This window comes from Diadema antillarum, unplaced genomic scaffold (assembly GCF_040938485.1).
Source record: "Diadema antillarum isolate AM-2024a unplaced genomic scaffold, OU_Dant_1.0 seq00000138_RagTag, whole genome shotgun sequence".
Classification (NCBI taxonomy): domain Eukaryota; kingdom Metazoa; phylum Echinodermata; class Echinoidea; order Diadematoida; family Diadematidae; genus Diadema; species Diadema antillarum.
In genome coordinates this window covers 82506-101494 of record NW_027271215.1, presented here as the reverse complement: position 1 = coordinate 101494, position 18989 = coordinate 82506, and the positions used below count along the sequence as shown (strand labels likewise).

The 18989-nt window shown below is 39.8% G+C and overlaps 2 protein-coding genes across 2 annotated transcripts in view; one reads left to right on the top strand and one right to left on the bottom strand.

Annotated features, from left to right (window-relative positions):
• LOC139727643 (snRNA-activating protein complex subunit 1-like) overlaps nt 1–18989 on the bottom strand; it is a 60772-nt gene that overhangs the window by 16699 nt on the left and 25084 nt on the right. The window lies entirely within an intron of this gene.
• LOC139727638 (uncharacterized) lies at nt 8331–16718 on the top strand. The gene is made up of 2 exons (XM_071638619.1): nt 8331–8562; nt 15683–16718. The coding sequence occupies exons 1-2, from the start codon at nt 8331–8333 to the stop codon at nt 16375–16377; spliced, it is 927 nt and encodes a 308-aa protein (XP_071494720.1). The 3' UTR covers nt 16378–16718.

Sequence of the window (18989 nt, the reverse complement as noted above, 5' to 3'; positions counted from 1 at the left end):
TAACTGCTGCTAAAACTTAGCACCCCACATACCTCTTTCCTTCTACCAATCCTCCTCATCATACATAAGCTCCTCTTTGCTGTCATCAACCCTCATATCCTAAAACCCTGTTTTCCTTTTACCCATCCTCTTCATCACAACATCCTCTTTCCTTGACCCCAACCCCTCCCAGTGAACTCTCTTTCCCCTGACAGACAATCCTCCCCCTAGTCCCACCCCCACACCCCATGCTTACTACCAAAGAACTAGCCTTTCTCCCGTGGGCATGCTGACAAAGTCAACCACAATCTAAAAGGGGAACTTTGACAGTGACAACTGATTTGGAAAACTTCACACTGCATGGCTAAAAAAAAAAAAAAAAAAAAAAATCACTTCCATGTTTAAGCCTAGAACATACAGACATTCGCTCAATGGACACCCAAACAGACAGACAGACAGACACACAGACACACACACGCACACACACACACACGTACACATAAACGTTCACGTACACGTACACGTACACACACATACTCTCTCGCTCTCTGTTTTCCTCATCCCTTTTCAGGACAATTTTCACTTTTCTGTCAATGACATCAAGTACAGGCCCCTAAACACATCAGACATTAATGAGAGGATGAAAACATTACTCTTGTGCATACATCTATCTTTACCATCCCACTCCCAGTCTTTCCCTCCCCCTCTATCTTTTTCCCTCTCTGCCCACCCCCCCCCCCCCCCCCAAACAATTTGACAATCTCTCTCTTCTCCTCTTTCTCCGTCTGTCTCTCCCGCTCTCTCTCTCTTTCTGGTGTTCTGCCTTTCTTTCCAGGATTATGCCGCCGCTGCGTGTTTGGAGTTGGTCATTCCACCCCACGGACTAATGCTACCAAGTCACAAACTTCCTGCAATGCCAGCCAACGCGCCAGGGCTCATACGCTGGATGTCTGTCTGGGTTTACAGATCTCTGCTTCGAATCTGGCTCGCTCCTAGCGAGGAACGGAATTAGGACATTTAAGCATCCCTTGGCGACAACTGCCTAGCAATACTGATTGACTGACTGCTTTCCACATTTTGAAGGTGAGTCGTGCTCAAGATCTATGCCATTCTCATTTGACGGAAGGAGTAAATCTCGTTTGCCCATTGACTTTAAATCAAAATAAGTCAGATATTTTCCTAGATGTTTAGAGTGAACGTGATGAAACTATGGTGTTGTCATCGCCCATTGTCATGAAGCGGAATGGGGAAATGTTACAAAACAACTCTTAAAGACATTATCTACTTTGCAGATGAAACCAAAACCCAGCTTTAGTGCTTCAAAATAGTTCTAACATCTGATTTAGGGATAAAAACAACCAATGTAAAAAAGTCAATCAGTATAATCAATGTTATGTATTGTTGAATATAATACAAAATATGAATAGTAATAACAATATTGTTTCTAGATTAAACTGCCTAGTAATGGTTTAGTGAAAAAATAGTGATATTTCCTAATATTTTAGGCTTAATTGAAAAACTTTTATATGGTAGAATGTTTTGTGATACCACTGACTTACACATATGCATCAAATTCGATAACTCAAACATTTTTAAAACCACTGCTCCCAATGGTAAACAGTACTTTTAACATCTCAGAGAGCTGCTCCATGGCTCTTAAAAGTTCCTCTATTGCTCTTTAAAGTTCCTCTATTGCTCTTTAAAGTTCCACCATTGCTATTTAATTGCTTGCCAACACTCCTTAATGATTCTTGCGTGCATAAGTTAGCCACATCCTAAGAGCGTCTATTCCGCTTTACATAAACAAAAATATGCAAAACCATAAACCATGGCTCAGTTTACGGGGTCCTTAGAGTCCGCTTTAAAGTGTGCTTGCTATCATGCTTCACCAGTGCTGAGATTTTGTGAATGATCATTGAGCATTCATAAGGAAAGAGGGGGAAGTAACACATTTACGTTAAATTTCTTTCCATATTAACTATTTGTTGCTGACTCTCTTGTGAATAAGGGCACTTGAATAATGAAATACCTGTGATTATTAGCTGTCATTGTAACAATTTGGATGTGAAAAAAAAATGCTTTCACAGTTCATGCTTGTACAATATTTTTATCAGCATGCAATCTAAATACATGGTATATTCTTTCTGCTAGTCGAAGGTGACTTTAAGTACTTTATCAGACAATAAAGAACCTTGAATTTGGAATCCAGTCAGATTGGAGATGAATCCCATTACTAATTATGGTATAATCTTTAAGGAACTTTTACTACTAAGTAATATGCATTATTTACAGAAATACTCAAATGCTTTCAAAATTGATCCCCTCTTTCATGGCTCTGCTACAGGGACTTTATTGAAGGTGGCAATTTTGTTTTTTTATTAGGAAATTTAACTTAGTCCGATAAATACTACTGATTTAATCACTATGAATACAGCCAAAACCTGTATTTTCCCTTTGCGTACCTTTGCAAATATCTTACTACGAATGTAGACTAGCCCTAACATTAATGTAACAAAAAGTATACAAATGCCATGCAGCACAGTTCACTTGTGCACATTTGCATTTGGTCTCATTTTCGTGTTGGCACTTTACCTACAAGTTATACCTCTTTTGATAAAATACTCCCAGTAACTTTAACTTCAATAATTTTGGGACATTAAATAATATGTGTAGGTAAAAGGAAAGACTACAAAATTCACAACAGAGGAAAATATTCCATAACTCACAGCAACTTGAAGGGTGTTTCATAAAGCTGTTCTTAAAGTTATGCATGACTTATGAACAACTGGTGATCAGTTCTATGTGCTGAATCTATGGAAATTCTGATAGGTATAGCACATCAGAACTGATCACCAGTCGTTCTTTAAGTCATTCGTAACTTTACTAACAGCTTCATGACTCCCCCCCCCCCCCCATGATGACAATAATGCCCCCTTAAAAGATGAAATATTGCATATTGTGGAAAGGCTGCTTATTTTCTTCACATAGAAATGGCACAGGTTCAAAATACCTGGTGATGAATGCATACGTACACCCACTTATAAATTCTAAGAATCACCTGATAAAAATATCCCAGACTAGGGCACAAGAGACATGACAGTATGCAATAATGCATGTCAGCATGATTGTTACCATGGAAACCTTGTGCAATGATGATGCAATTTGGGTAGAAAATACAACATTCACAGGCTGAACAGCCTCTCCACCTTCTTAAAGGACAAGTTCACCTTCATAGACATGTGGGTTGAGTGAATGCAGCAATATTAGTAGAACACAACAGTGAGAGTTTGAGCAAAATTTGACAATCCGTTAAAAAGTTATTAATTTTTGAAGTTTCTGCTCAGTCACGCCTGGATGAAAAGACTACTATAACTTGTGATGTCACATGAGTACAACGATATAAAGAAAGAATAAAGAAAATTCAACATATTTCCATTTTTCTCGCATAACAAAAGAACACTTGACTTCTCTCTTTCAGAAGGCTGGGGGAATAATATTACCCTTAACATACGTCAGTAGTAAGTCGAAGAAATGTGCACTTTATTCAAAAAGTAAAGTTTTGTGAAATTCTCTTGTTATTTTCTTTATATAGTTGTACACATGTGACATCATACACTGAAGTCGTCTTCTCTTCCAGCAGTGACTGCACAGATACTTAAAATATTCGTAACTTTTGAACGGATTGTCCAATTTTCCTCAAACTTTCACTGATGTGTTCTACTAATATTGCTGTATTCTCTCAATCCGTATATGAAGGTGGACTTGTCCTTTAAGTCACTGGTGGGGGAGACAGAGGTATGAGGTCAAACTAGGTCGTGGAGGAAGGCGGTCTGGGTCAGTGTAACTGGCCATAGCAGGCGGACGAGTACGTGACACAAGAGTTTTCATTTTCTACCATAACTGCTGGCAATCCTCAAGAGCAATTATTCATCCCTGCTGTTGTAAACAACATTGCCATAATTGACATCCGGGCGATTTGTCATTGTCTTTTCCTTGTCTCTTGCAGGGCCAAGATAATTTGTAGCATCTGCAAAGTCAAAAATACACATCCCTTCTGTTTCGAATGCAGTAACAAGCCCCTAGTGAACTTTACACTTTAACAGCTGTAATACATTTTTGCTTAAAACTAGTAGTTAGATACTGCTTACAAAACAACAAGAATAGGGAAATGCTTTTGTCAAAACGTAACACTGGACTTGAGAAGAAAAAAAAACCAGCCAAATACAATAAATGTTATGGCCATTTGAAATCTTAAGTTCCACCAATGTTACGTCCTTTTAGCATTTATAACTGCAATTCAAGTCACATGGATGCAAAGCTACTTGTGAAGTTCTTCTCATCTGCCCTATAAAATCACTTTTCCTTTCTTGTGAGATCGTTTATCAATGGCTCTACTTATTTTGTTGCAAGACACAGTGTTATAAGATATCCTCAGGTACAGGGAAGTCACTAATACCATCATAACATGACAAGAAACATTAGTGGAAATACAAATGTTCCAACACAATTCACACATGAAAACTGAAATAGTGATTTAACTGGCATTAACACAATATACTGATCTCATTTTTTTATACAAATCTTCCAAGTCTTCCTGCCAGTACCAATCACCTCATGCTTAGCTTAAACTTGAGGAAATCATCATTAGAAAAGGCAAAGCTGAGGTTTACATTGAACATTTTCAGCTAGTGAAAATTTTATATACACCGTATATTGGGTAGCTGCTGTAAAGATCATATTCAGTGGCGGATCAAGGGGGGGGGAGGGTGCATTGGGCTTACAATCCCTCTTTATTTGTTGTTAAAAACAAAAGAAATAAAAGAAAAAAATGAGATGAAACCTGAAAGTAGCACCAGAAATATTGTTTGCCCCCCCCCCCCCCCCCACCTTTACAGAATTCCTGGATTCGCCCAATATTGGAATAGACCTAGGAAATTTGTAATGACACTGAAATTTCTGAGTGAAGAAAAGACACAGGAACAGGCAGGACAATTTGCAGTGATCTAAGAAAAGAGTGTGAGTGGGAAAAGTAGGCCATCAGGTCACTGCACTTTCCGGCAGGAAAAAGGAACAATCGAACCTGGGCTTCGTGGCAGGGTGACTGAGACACTTACCCCCAGTTTATACCAAAACTTGATAAAGAAACGACGTATAAAGAATCATCGTCTAGCCCGTTCAGACGCTAGTTTTGACCATTCCAGAAAAATGTCGCATAGATGTGCTGTTTTTCACTGCGCATGTTGTTATGGCCATGAGCAAAGAGTATAGAAGCTACTCTTTGGTCATGAGTGACAGGTACAAGGTCACCTTTCGTGCTCGCTCCCATTAAGCCCCACCCAGTTATACCGTTCTATGATCGCCATACGTTCAGACACACAATGGACACGATGGAATGCAGATTTGTATCAAGTTCTAGTTCGAAACGATGCTCTGACTGTCGTTTCGCTATACGTCGTTTCATTATATGTTGTTTCATTAGTCAGCGTTCAGACGTATAAATTCATCGTATAGCTGTACCGTTTTGGTATAGCTTTACCGTTCTAGTGTAAATTTTTTGCGTCTGAACGCCCTGTAAATGGATGAGACTTTTGTCATAAATTCCTCACAGCCAAAGTTTTCATCAAGCTGTCCCACCTGTACATGAAATACAATTACAGTACACTCCCATTATAACGAACATGGTTAAAACAAAATTCTGGTTACAATGAAGTAAAAATTCAGGCTGCAACATTATCCGTTTTATGTTTTTTATTGTCTATTTGTTTGGTTATAATGAAATTTCGATATAACGAAAGAAAACTGCTGGTCCCGAGGACTTCATTATAATGGGAGTCCACTGTACCCGAGGATCATATCACACACACTGCAGAACTGGTTCTCTAATGCTTTCTCCTTGCCTTGTATGATCGACCAGGGTGCTGAAATACAGCAAATATCTCTCCTAAATCTCATTCTTTTCTGACGTCATCAGAGTCTTCCTGGTCCAGATAAAGTCATGTTTCTCTCATCGCAGTTTAATAACTGCATCCAAAAATTGGACACTATCTTTTCATTTTTGATCTATTGTGTAACATAAGTAGCATTCTAGGTATGTTTGGGATTCAAAAGAAAAAAATCCTAAAATTTCTAGATGAGAGTCACTGCTCACTCAAGTAGGCCTTACAAGTAGTCATGGAGATCATTTTAAAAAGGGTGTGTATAGTTCTGGTCGAGGTGAGGATTCAGCTTTTAATGTTTTGCAAGATATTCAGAAACCACTCGATGAGATGTCAAAGGGCATGCAATTCTAAGGGGTATCAAAAGTTTATTTGATGAAAATCGGTTTTGAAATGGCTGAGAAATCCAAAAACAAGGTGAAACAAAGACATCCTAATAAAGTTGTGGCACGTCGCCTCTAATTATTATCACTTTTTTTTTGATATCTCAGCCATTTGAAAACCAATTTTCATCAAATAAACATTGAATCCTTCTTAAAATTACATGCTCTTTCATATTTCATACGAGTTTTCTCATCATCTCACTGAAGAATGTTCAAAACATGAATCCCCACCTCAACAAGTACTGTACAGTCCCTTTAAGAGATCAGAACAGATACAAATGAAGACACTCATGCTACTACATCGCATCCTTTAAATGATTTCCCATTGAAAAAGGTTATCACTCTTCTGCTCCACAGTTGCTACACACACTAAACAACAACAGTGCTGTCACCAAAAATTCTGTCTTTTACCTTAAAAAAGAGAGAAAAACACTGGAAAAGAAATTGATAGAGGAAAATAACAGTGTTCTTAATTCCCAGTGCCAAACCACAAGGATATTGAAATGTCAAAAGCATGAAACACTGATCTCTCCTGCCATATCCACTGATAGGGGTCATGACACGGGGAAAACCTCCCCCACCCACTGGGGAGGAAATTCTGTGGCAACATGAGACTTCATCTGCTGGTACCCAATGCGGGATGACAATCAATTCCTTGTCATTAGACATCATTTAAATCTGCCTTGACAGCATTATTATTTCAGGGATACCTCACTAAAGTTTCTGAATGACTTTTTGCAAGATTTAATCGAAGGGGTAAACTGAACCACTAGCTGTGAAATGATATCAGAGTCCTGTTACCCTATCTGATAACAGTCTCAGGAAAAAAAAGTAATATAAAATACAAAATTAATCACCAATAAACATCATTACATCCGCCAAGGGAGGAGGTTATGTTTTCATCACCGTTGGTTTGTTTGTCCGTGTGCAAAATAACTCAAAAAGTCGTGAACGGATTTAGATGAAACTTGCAGGAAAGTTTGGAAATGACGCAAGGAACAGATAATTAAATTTTGGTAGTGATCTGGGAATTTTTATGCATTTTATGACGGATTTTGATATTTTGGCAGGAAGGGCCAACAAATTTCATTAACTTCGGAGTTCAAGCTGCGCATTTTTTAGGTTTTCATATGCCCACTATTTAGGTGCGTGCTCTAGTTTCTGCTAGGGTGAGGCGAGCGCGCCGCGTGGCTGGAAGCTGATGACGTAACAAAGGGCTTCTATATTGGGAAATCTGGTGATTTCCAGCATGCATAATCTGGGTGGAAATCACTGATCTCTATGCAAGAACAGGATCATTAGTGGAAATTAGCTGCGTGGCGGAGGTCTGCGTTCTCAGAGTGCTTCTCTAGTTTTCCATGTGGTCATATGCTGTGCTTGTATCATTTAAGAACAATCAAATTAGAGTGCTTGCTTCTTATTAGTGTGAAGCAAAGAGCAAAGAAATCTATTCCATGCTCAAATAATAACAATAAAAAGGAGCAATGTTGAACAAAAAAACCCATTTTTTTAATGAAAATGGATCAAACAATAAATTCATTGATTTGATGTTTTGATTCCTTCAAGGTAAGGTAATGTGTGGTACCACGTTTAGAGGATTGCATGATATCGAAATTTAGGATATTTTCTCGTCCAAAACTTGTTTGAATATCGTATTCGTGAGACTGTGTTGACATTGTCACTTCAATTTCCACTGATTTTATTCGGGCAGTTTCCTCTCCAAGAGAAGAAACAGCCAACCTTTCTAAAAGAATCATGAAATCCAGAAATGCTTGCATGCATTAAACTTTTGTGAATTTTGTAAGGGGCCAAGATTCTCAAAAGTAAAATGCACACAAAATGGACTTGTCTATACAATGCACTGAATGCCGGTGGCAATTCTTGAAAGTTCCATGCTGCGAAAAAGCTGTCAGCTCCAATGCACAAAAGTTTCACACCACAAATATTCCACAAATATTACTCTGCAAGTACAAATGTAGCACTAAGTTTTCTCATGTTCTACTCTACTCCTGCAGTTTAACTTGTGGTCACCATGACAACATGGTTTGTACCAGTGGGGCACCTCCTCCTGGGCCTTTCCCTGGCCCTTATCCTCATGAGGGCCCCTGCTGGTGCTGGTGGGCAGGACGTCATCAAGCCCACCAAGCCCCAGCCTCCGAGACAGGAAGAGCCAGAGGTCTGTCGGCCCTGCTGTGAGAGGGGACTGCCTGGGCCCCCAGGGAACCCGGGGTATCCCGGGGTGCAAGGACCAGCTGGAATACCAGGTAAGCCTCATTCGGTCTGCTTTTGGAATCACATCCCCAAACTCACATACACCTTATGTAATTCAAATATAGTCCCTAGACCCCGTTTACAGTGCGGGGCTGGGACGCGGCTCGGTCGTGGCCGAGCCCGCCTTCATTTCAGTGTAAACGCACAAAAGGCCAAATGCGGGGCCAAAATTGGCTGCGCATTTGGCCACGCTCTGGAGGTGGTCTCGGCCGTGGTGGAGACCGCGGCCGAGCCCAGCCTTTCTCAGTGTAAACGCAAACTGGGCCAAATGCGCGGCAAATTTTAGTCTGCCTTCCAGACCCTCTGCCCGTACTATTTAGCTATTCAGGATATTAACCCCCTCATCGTCAAAACTAGTATAGTTTAAGGTGGTTTCGCCCTGCAAAGGAATTTTCCTTCGGTAAAGGCCTTTGCCCAAACGGCGACTTCGTCGCCACGGAATCCAGTTGGCAAAGGGTCTGAAAACCAGACTATACCAAATTGCGTTTGATTACAAGCAGAGCGCCACTATGACAAAATATTGAAAGGTTTGAATTAAAAGCGCGGCCGAACCCGGCAGTGTAAACCGACAAAATTGTGGGGCTCAGCCCCCCAATTGAGGCTGGTCTTGTTTTGCTGTAAAACTCGTATGAAGATGTACATAGCAATCAAGGCTGAGCTCAGTAGATATTCGCTTTCGCTGACCCCATTCAGGTGATTACTTTGTGTAAAACAAAAGAGCTTGTGAGCACATCAGCGCACGTTCAATTCATGCCTCGTGCCTGATCAATATTTTACATTGTTCGATGGCACATGTACACGTAGTTGACCATGGAAAGGGGATACATGTACCGCTTGACTGCTTTCGCACAGGTGGATACCAACCTGTCCATTTTTTGTCGACGGGCAAAAAGAATCTCATTCGGGAGAATTGAAGGCTCCTGGAGAATTGCAGGAGGAATGGGTTATACCCCCATCTCACTAGACGGCGATTTTGCTACGATCATTAAAAATCAACAAAGTGCAGCAGATCATGGCTTGATCGCTTTAAATCTTCTCCATCGTATCGTATCTTAAGCGGTTCAGAAGCACGGAGGGTCGCCACCATCGCCATGGTCGGCGACCTCGCTACGGAAGTTTTGAACATGTCCAAAACTTCCGTAGCGAGGTCGCCGTGGTTTTAAAGCGTATCACAATCGCCTCACGAGCGCATTAAAAGCGCCACATTCGTAACTCTGGCGGGTGGCAACGCGTTAGGCGTAACTCAAGCGCATCGAAAGTGGCTCCCATCGCCCATGAAAATTACCACTTGTACAGTACTACGTAACACAAACCAACCATGAACGACAGAAAATGATGCACAAACCAGGAAGGAGGACATGGAGAAAAACGTATAAAATTCATTTTCCACATACACTCAGTACGAATCTACTCTGTTTATTAAATTGTTTGTTTGTCATATACCATTGCAAGTCAATGAAAGTAAATTAAGTTGTAATCTTTTCAAATATATATTCATAAAATTGTCCCATTGCAGGATGCAATTTGTAGTTTGCTCGTAAGCCTGTACTTTAATATTATATATACACATCTCACCCTTTTAATTGAATGGATGACTTAACTAATAGTGCAATTTCACATCAGGTTCTAACTAGTGTGTTCTAGAGTGTTAAGATGTGAGGGCAAAACCGTATTCTGCATATCCATGTTGGTTTGACACTGACATCTGCCTGGAGAAATTCAATCATGAAACCTATTTTATACCCCGATCGCTTGAGATCGTAGCATGAGCCCGGCGCAAACATACCACTGTCGCTCCGATCGTATCACTGTTGTAGCGAGGTCTTGATAAGCATATGAATATCGCAACACAGTCGGTTCAATCGCAGAAGCAGCGCATCTTGTCAGCCTGGAAACGCGGCAACAACATGGCAGAGTCGTATTATCATCGTGGCGCTATTGCCTACAGCGCAGGTTGAGCGTGGAGAAATCGTAGTGTAATCGCCTTGGAGGGCAAAAATGGAGACGGACGGCGATCGCGCCATGATTTGTTAAATCGTCACAGATCGCCATGGTCGTGATGGTCGCCTTCCTAGTGAGATAGGGGCCTTAACAGACAAAATTTGTATGAATATCCCGGATCAACAGACAAAATTTGCATATCCATGGGCAACTTCTTCTGTGACTTCAGGCCATAGAGTATTCATATAATCATGTGACATGGGGTTATAATTCGTCGGGTGCCCGTGCATTGGCCGTTAATGCAATACAATTTGTATTGCGTTAACGGCCAATGCACGGTCACCCGACGAATTGTAAACTGTTTGCACAGTGATGTATCTGCTGGCTTACCTTGTCTTGATGTGAAAAACTAGCAGTCAATTGAAAAGAGATTTGGTTAAATCTCTTTTTGTATAACAGATGGCTTTGAGTGACGGACTGTGCCATCATCACACCTAGTCTAGGCTGCCAAACTCGTGTTGAGATAAAGTTTGTTTGTTTGCTTGTTTGTTTGCCTGTTTGTTTGTTTTTGTTTTTGTTTGTTTGTTTTTTGGGGGGGGTTTGGGAGGGATTAACTAAATGCTGAAAAATATGTTTTGGAAAATCATGTTTAAGTGCGCTGTCACATGGAAACTCAGTACACATTTAGCGTGTTGAATTCATTCATATCAGATGATCTGATAACAGTTTGTTGCCTGGTTTCAGAAGAAAACAAACAAACAATCACAAAAATCATGTGGTGAAGCCTAATAATAAATTTGAACTTCAGGAAGTGTAAATTTGTGATCATCAAGTGCCCCATTAAAATTCATCAAATCTTAATGAAAACTGACACTTGGCACCTGTTCCTATTAAGCACATTACTGTTAAAAAGTGACATAAAAGCAAGGTGGTTTTAACACTTCTTCAATTTCCGTGAAAAAAAAAAAACCTGCTGAAATTCAAAGGTAATGTTTATGGTATAGCAACAACAAACATGACAAATACATAAACATTTTTCAGCTTGCCCCAATGTGCATTTAGGCAAGCGGAAAAAAAATCAGATACCCATTCATTTTACTTGCCTACTGAACATAATGCACATTGCTCAAGGTAAAGCCCCGGTCACACAGCACTCCACGTCTAAATCACGTCTAAAAAGTTATGAAAATCTCGTGGACGTGGTTGTAAGTGGTAATTTTTGGGTCAATTTTGGTTTGGTCGTGCTTTGTAAGGGGTATGGCCGTTGGCGGCTGTTCCAATGCTGAAGCACTGCCTAAGCACGGCTATAACCACGTCCAGCCATGTGTATGTAAAAATCCATTTGTCAGCGATAAGTCGCTAAACACACGTTATTTCCCGTGATACCAACGCGTAACACGCGTCAGATGACCGTGCTCTGCCCATGACAGACCGCTAAACTTACGCGTCTTACCGCGTCTCCCCAAGTTTTAATCACTGCCGGAACACGGATTATCACATGTGTTTCATGTGTGTTGCACGTCTTTAACACGTGTGCCGCCCGTGGTTGTCCGCGGAATAAAATTTTGAGCAGTTCAAAACTTTTTACCGTGTCTGACGCCGTTCCGATTTTTCCCCTAATCCTGCCACGTCTATAAATCGACCGTAGCTCATCTTTAACTCGACATCAACGCGAACAACATCATCTGCTTCACGGGAGACCACTTTTTGACGTGTTTTGGCCATGATTAAGCCGTAAAGCGCTGTGTGACTGGGCTTTAAGAGCACAAGTATGTTTCTAGCAACCTCAATTAAAGTCAGCAATACTAACAAAGTCGGCGCAAATGATAGAAATTTCGACAATAATTGGGCAATCAATTCCAAAACGTATGACCTTTCGAATCTTGCATTTTGCTTCAAGCCTATATGGCAGCCAACACAAAATGATCACCAGGGTCACGTGTCTGATAATTCTAAAAGCAGGATATTTCTTCTCTATCTAATTTGTGAGTGGAAAACCACTAATATCATCAAGATTCTACAGAGGACACATGAAGGTTACCGTGCTATCTTGCATCCTCGTAGACATTATTTCTTGATGTCATCTAATAGGTGATTCCAATACATAAAAATGAAAGAAAAATATATTTGGTATTTCTATATCTCATACTATGATAGGCAAATGTAAACAAGGAAATGTACTCCAGCAACAGCATCGTCAAAAGATGAAGACTGTAATTTCTGAGGACCCCGTCATACACTGCAATTGAAGACTCACAGATGTTCAAGATGTTCAAACTTTATCCACACCAAAATTTAACTTGAACCATCCCCGCTCTATGAATTTTCTCTCATTAATTCAGTTTAACTTTATCTTTGAGGTGAATCCCCCATTACATATTTTTTTGTTTTTTGTTTTTTGAAGAGATGAGAGGAAAATCAGAGAAAGTATCTGTGCCATTCACCGCCAAATCGGAGGGCACGTTGGATCAGAATTGTCACATGGTGCCAAGATGACAACTTGCTCGCAGAGATAAAAGTATGTGTAAATTGAAGGGGCTGGAGTTATGCGTTCAAGAAAAATGACTCACTTCGAAGCATCTGTGAGATATGATCATTGCAGTCTCACCTTTAAAGGGATAGTACAGTATTGGTGGAGATGAGAATTGGGCTTTTAACTTTTTTTCAAGATACCAAGAAAACACTTATGATATAGTACAGAGCATACCATTTTAAGAGGAATTCAAAGTTTATTTGATGAAAATCGGGTTTGGAATGACTGAAACATCCAAAAACAAAGTAAAACAAAGCGATTGCAATAAAGTGTGGGTCCTACACTTTATTAGAATCGCTCTTTTTTGGATATCTCAGCCATTTCAAAACCAATTTTCATCAAATAAACGTTGAATTCCTCATAGAATTACATGCTCTTTCATATTTCATAAGAGGTTTCTCATTATCTCACCAAAAAATGTTAGAAACCTGAAATTAGGTCTCAACCAAAAATGTACGATCCCTTTAATGAGCTTTCAACGACATACATGTAAAAGGTGCATTAAGATTAAAGCAGGTACTTAAAGGAGAGATCAACCCGCCGAGGGAGTTATTTTGAATGAAACTGGGCAAATGCATGCAGCAGATGAGCAAATATTTGAGTGAATTCTAGTAAGCATATAGAAAATTACCACTGTGACAGTTTGAATGTCAGGCTATTGGTGACATGCACCCAGTGGGGCTTTGAATTATCCTTTATGGTCATGTGATGAATTATTCATAGAATAAACATAAACCATAAAGTTTTACTGAATATGACTAAAATGATTATGAGTCCTGGAGGATGTAAAAACTTGACAATCATGAAACTTTGTGAAAGGTTATTTCCACTGCCATATACATTTTGATAACAATAACAAAATTAAACAAAATTAAGAAAAAAAGTGGTTAATTAGTACATAGTCATACAGGAAATTTTGTGTTTTTATAGAGCAAAATCAGAGAGCAACTGATTGACTAATTGCCATTCATCGATGCAAATAAGCACTGAATTGATCAGTGTTATAGTAGCCATGATAAAAAAAAATCATGGGCGTACGTACTCAAGCAGGATTCAAACCTACGACATCCTGATCTCCGGACAGGCGTCATCTCCACTAGACCACCGAGCTTCCGCGCGACATTAAGTGTTGGTTCTAATCCTTATAGCATGCAGCGGGTACTGCGTAATTATTCAAATTCCTGAAATTCTTCGGTAGAGAGGTGTTTTTAAGCAACTGATTGACAAATTGCCCTACATTTACGTAAATAAGCACTGAATTTCATGAATTTGAAAAATTCATGTGTGCAACCTGTTTCATCACAGCATCCAATATGAGAATGTGTCAGTGTAAAGAAATAAGATCTCAATGAATGCTGACGACATAATCTCTACACCGTTGCTTTCAAAAAACATCATCTGTATAAAAATATCTAAAGGTAGCCAATTTGAAAGACCACTGCAAGGGATTTCAATATTGCTTCAAAGTTTTGAATAACTTGCCACAAACATTTTGGGAGAGGAACATGCTGTATCAGTGTGTGTGGGAGTCAAAATACTGTGACGACATTGTGTATAACTTAATTCATTTGTAGAAAGTGTGCATCATGTCAAGAGAAAGAGAGTCAGATTGGCAAAAGAGCCAATACTGATTGTTTTGTTTTTTAAAACCTGTTGAGGACAGACTGATTTTGCTATAATATGTACTTCCCATATATATCTGCCCGAGTATTCTCAGGACTTGTTTTCAATGTGTTAATACATTTCAGCTGATGGTTCAATTCATGTTAAAAAAAAAATGCAGGTGAGGCATGTAATACAGATATCATGTAGATACTTTGATGATCCAAGACATAACATGAAAACTTTCATCAAAGTGGTAATCATTTCCCCATGCATTTAATGTAACTTAAACGAATGTGTATATGGCACAAGTTCATTTGGACAGAAGTGTAACATCTAAAACTGAATTAATAAAATCAAAATGCTTTTATCATATCAAATATTTCATATCCTAACTATAAAAAAAAAAAAAAAACTCTCTGGGCAAAACAAATGAGGCCAGACCATCACCACGCCCTTGTTATGACAGGTTTCATATTCAAATCAATTCCCGTCTGGTACTCCGTTGTCTATCCGCACTCTTAAAAGAACTCCCAGCGCTGCGTTTTACTTCTTACGAAAAGTCAGGACACCCTCAATTGGGGAAAAGGGGGGAGTGTAGAGGAAAGCCCAAATTTTTTCCAAGGCTTGCGGGGTTATCAGACCTGCTAAGGCATCACAAAAGAGTGGATTCTCCTGGGGCGCAGATGGCTGTCAACACCGTTGGCTGCTGAATGTAGCGCGTAAGGGCACGGCGGAAAGACAGCAATTACATGGCTTTTAACTCTGGCAAGTTCAAGACCCAGCGATCTACTGCTGACATTTTCAACTTTGAAGTCTCAAAGTGTATTGGACCCAAGATCTATCATCATTATCATACATTCAATGAAAAAAAGTCAAACCTGTCTTAGTGGCCACCTGCTTTCAACAGACATGTCTAATGCAATTGTCTATGTGCACATACTACAGGCTAACAGAGCAAACTAAATAAAGGTGTTTCAGACCTTAATAGTAGAAAAGATATTGAATTGTTTTCTGGTTTTCCTTTGTATCACCAGGCAACCATGGCAACAATGGCAACAATGGTCCCCCTGGGGTCCAAGGGCCGAAAGGAGATCATGGGCCAATGGGCCCTCCTGGACCTATTGGGATCAAAGGTGAGCCAGGATTGATTGGACTACCTGGTAAAGTGGGTACAGTGGGTCCAGCTGGTCCAAATGGAATACCAGGGACTCCCGGCAAGCCAGGTACTGGAATCCAGGGACTACGCGGGCCGAGGGGGCACCGGGGTCCAAAGGGCGAGCCGGGCGATGGTGGCCGTCGCTCCCACAACCTGAGGTCCAGCGGTCGCTGGTCAGCATTCTCATTCGGTAACACCAACATCATCACAGCGTCAAGCCATGACGACATGATACTCCACTTTGACCACCAGTTCGTGAACATCGGCGACGACTTCGACCAGGAGCGCAGCGTCTTTACCTGCAGCATCAATGGGACGTACTACTTCGTCATGCACGCCAACAAGTGGTCGAATTCGCGCAACCTCTACATCAAACTGATGCTGAATGGTGAGATGGTGAGTGCAATCTATGAGGACGCCGGCTATGACTACTATGACGGTATCAGTAACAGCTTGCTCTTACACCTGCAACGTGGTGATCGCGTGTGGCTACAACTTCACAGCAATAATGAAGTGTACGGAGGATTGGCACGAATGACGACTTTCAGTGGTTGGTTAGTAATGGAGGACTGAACGCACATTGGACATACTGGAACAATCTTCTAAAAATGTGTGCCTGACAACAGACAGACTGTCTGTACATATACTAGCTGCCATGCAGTTTCCAGTGACTAGAAAATCAGGAACAGAAACTACATCAAAGATCTAGATTTGGGACGAATCAAAGTCTTTAATACCATCTTATGTCTTTTCTACTAGGTCCTTGAGATGAAAACATACAAAGAGATTATGGGACTCATCAGGTTATTGTATTGTTACGTCGTTCATGTCTTTGCATGGAGTGCCCTGGAATGACAAAAGTGTAAAAGCTGTGTTTCTTTTTACCTCCACCAAGGGAGAAGATTATGTTTTCATTACCGTTTGTTTGTTTGTCCATGTACAAAATAACTCAAAAAGTTGAGAATGGATTTGAATGAAACTTGCAGGAAAAGTTGTGAATGACACAGGGGAACAGATGATTAAATTTTGGTAGTGATCCGGAAATTTATATGGATTTTATGAAGGATTTTCGATATTTTGGCAGGTAGGGTCAATAAACTTGGGAGGTCAAGCTGCATATTTTTTAGGTTTTCATACGTGCACTGAAGTGCCTGCTCTAGTTTCTGCTAGGGCGAGGCGTGCCGCGCAGGTGAGGGTTGATGACGTAACAAAAGGCTTCTATATTGGGAATTCGGGCGATTTTCAGCGTGCACACGTATGGGTGGACATCACTGATCTCCATGGAAAAACAAGATAATTGGTGGAAATTAGCTGCTTGGCGGAGGTCTGTGCTCTCAGAGTGCTTCTCTAGTTTTAAAACATGTACAATTTTCAATGATGGGACAAGTGCGGCATTGTTGGGCTGTTTGCAGTATGGGAATCCACTCAGCCACTGAACTACACAACAATCTGTCACTGGCATTAAATCCAAAGTGACTGTACATGCAGAAGGGCAGAAGTATCATAGCAACTGTGCACGTCTTTTCTCCTGGGAGTAATGTCCATACAGTCTCACCTCACCTACGCTGACCTCACGTAAGGTGAAAAACTAGCTCATCTTGAAGAAAACGTCTACCCCAGATGGATATCAACATGTGTTCATTCTAATGTGTAAGTCAACATACAGTTGTATAACATTAAAATGTCACAGGATTTTCTCTAGTCTCTTTGGATTTGACTTAAGCCCGCCACACAATATATGACTCACGACTATTAAGACTGAGAGACTATAGATCTGATATAAACAAGAGTGTTTATTCTAAGCCTATTGTGATTTATTTCAGATCCAAAGTCTGTCAGTTGTATAGTCATGAGTCATAGTGTGTGGAGGGCTTAAGGCAAGGTTTACAGTATTGTGCAGTCATGAGTTTTAAATGGTTCCACATTATCCATACCTCCCAACCATTTTGAATTTGGAAGAAAGAATCTGAATTTTGGCCATTCCCAGCTCTTGTTTCAATATGAGTTTCTTATTTTTCTCGATAATTTCACTACACACATCTACAGGAACTGCTTTTTCTTTCCAACTTTTGAGACAAGTCATCCCCAACCCTAATTTACAGTATTAGACAGGAAGGGAGGTCAGCGTATTAAATACATTATATAGTAATTTACCATGTGAATATTTACTTTCTGTCACACTCTACAAGAATGCAATGCAAGAGCCCTGAACTTAAAACAAAGAAATCCAGTAGAAATTTATTTGCTAAAGAATTGTGTCCTCACTGGGACTACAGTCAGCAAAACAGTAGAGGCTATGTTTTACACTCTGCCAATGAAATGAGTCAAGTGAACTTGTCACTCAGTCCCAAGCATTCACAATGATGTTGCTCTTGGACATCATGTAAAAAGGAAAAATGAAATCTCATTTTCTTTGCTCATTTTTTCACTAATAAAAAGGAAAAATGACAGGAAGAAGACAACTATTGATTGCAATGTTTTCGTTAATCTTACTTGAAAGGGCTGATTAACATCATGTTTTAGACATATGCTGCCACTTCAATGATGAGAAAGTGTTATTTTCTTCTTTTTCTTTAATAATATTCTTTGCTGGAAACTTGTACCCAGGAATTTTCGAAAGAGTGATGATAAGGGTATAAATGATTTCATGATGAGTGCACTGATATCACCCTGCTGCTCCTAATGTAAACCAAATGTACTGATGTAAATATGCAATCTATTTTGTACAGTTTGGATGCAATTTCGACCAATCAGGTGGACTATGTACATACTATCAAAGACAACATATCTGCTTGAAAATCAGCAGTAACCTTCAGGAAACTGTATTTTTATCTGTTTAAGTAATTTTTGTTAAAATTTATGAATTGTATTTCTTGAGTTTGCAAAAAGAAAAACAAATCAGAAATTCAAATTTACACCTGGACAACTGACTGTTAGGTGATAAATGAATATTTTCTCCTAATTTGATTTCATATTTTATCAAATAATTTTTCATCATGATGGCTTGATGTTTTAAAGATTAAAAAACAAAAACACAATCCTGTCATTACAAAATTGCTCTATTAGGTGTCTTTTTTTTTCCTAGGTCCCAATATTGGTGAAACTTCATGTGTTGCATACAGTGGACTCCCATTATAACGAAGCCCTCAGGACCGGCAGTTTTTTTTTTTTGTTATATCGGAATT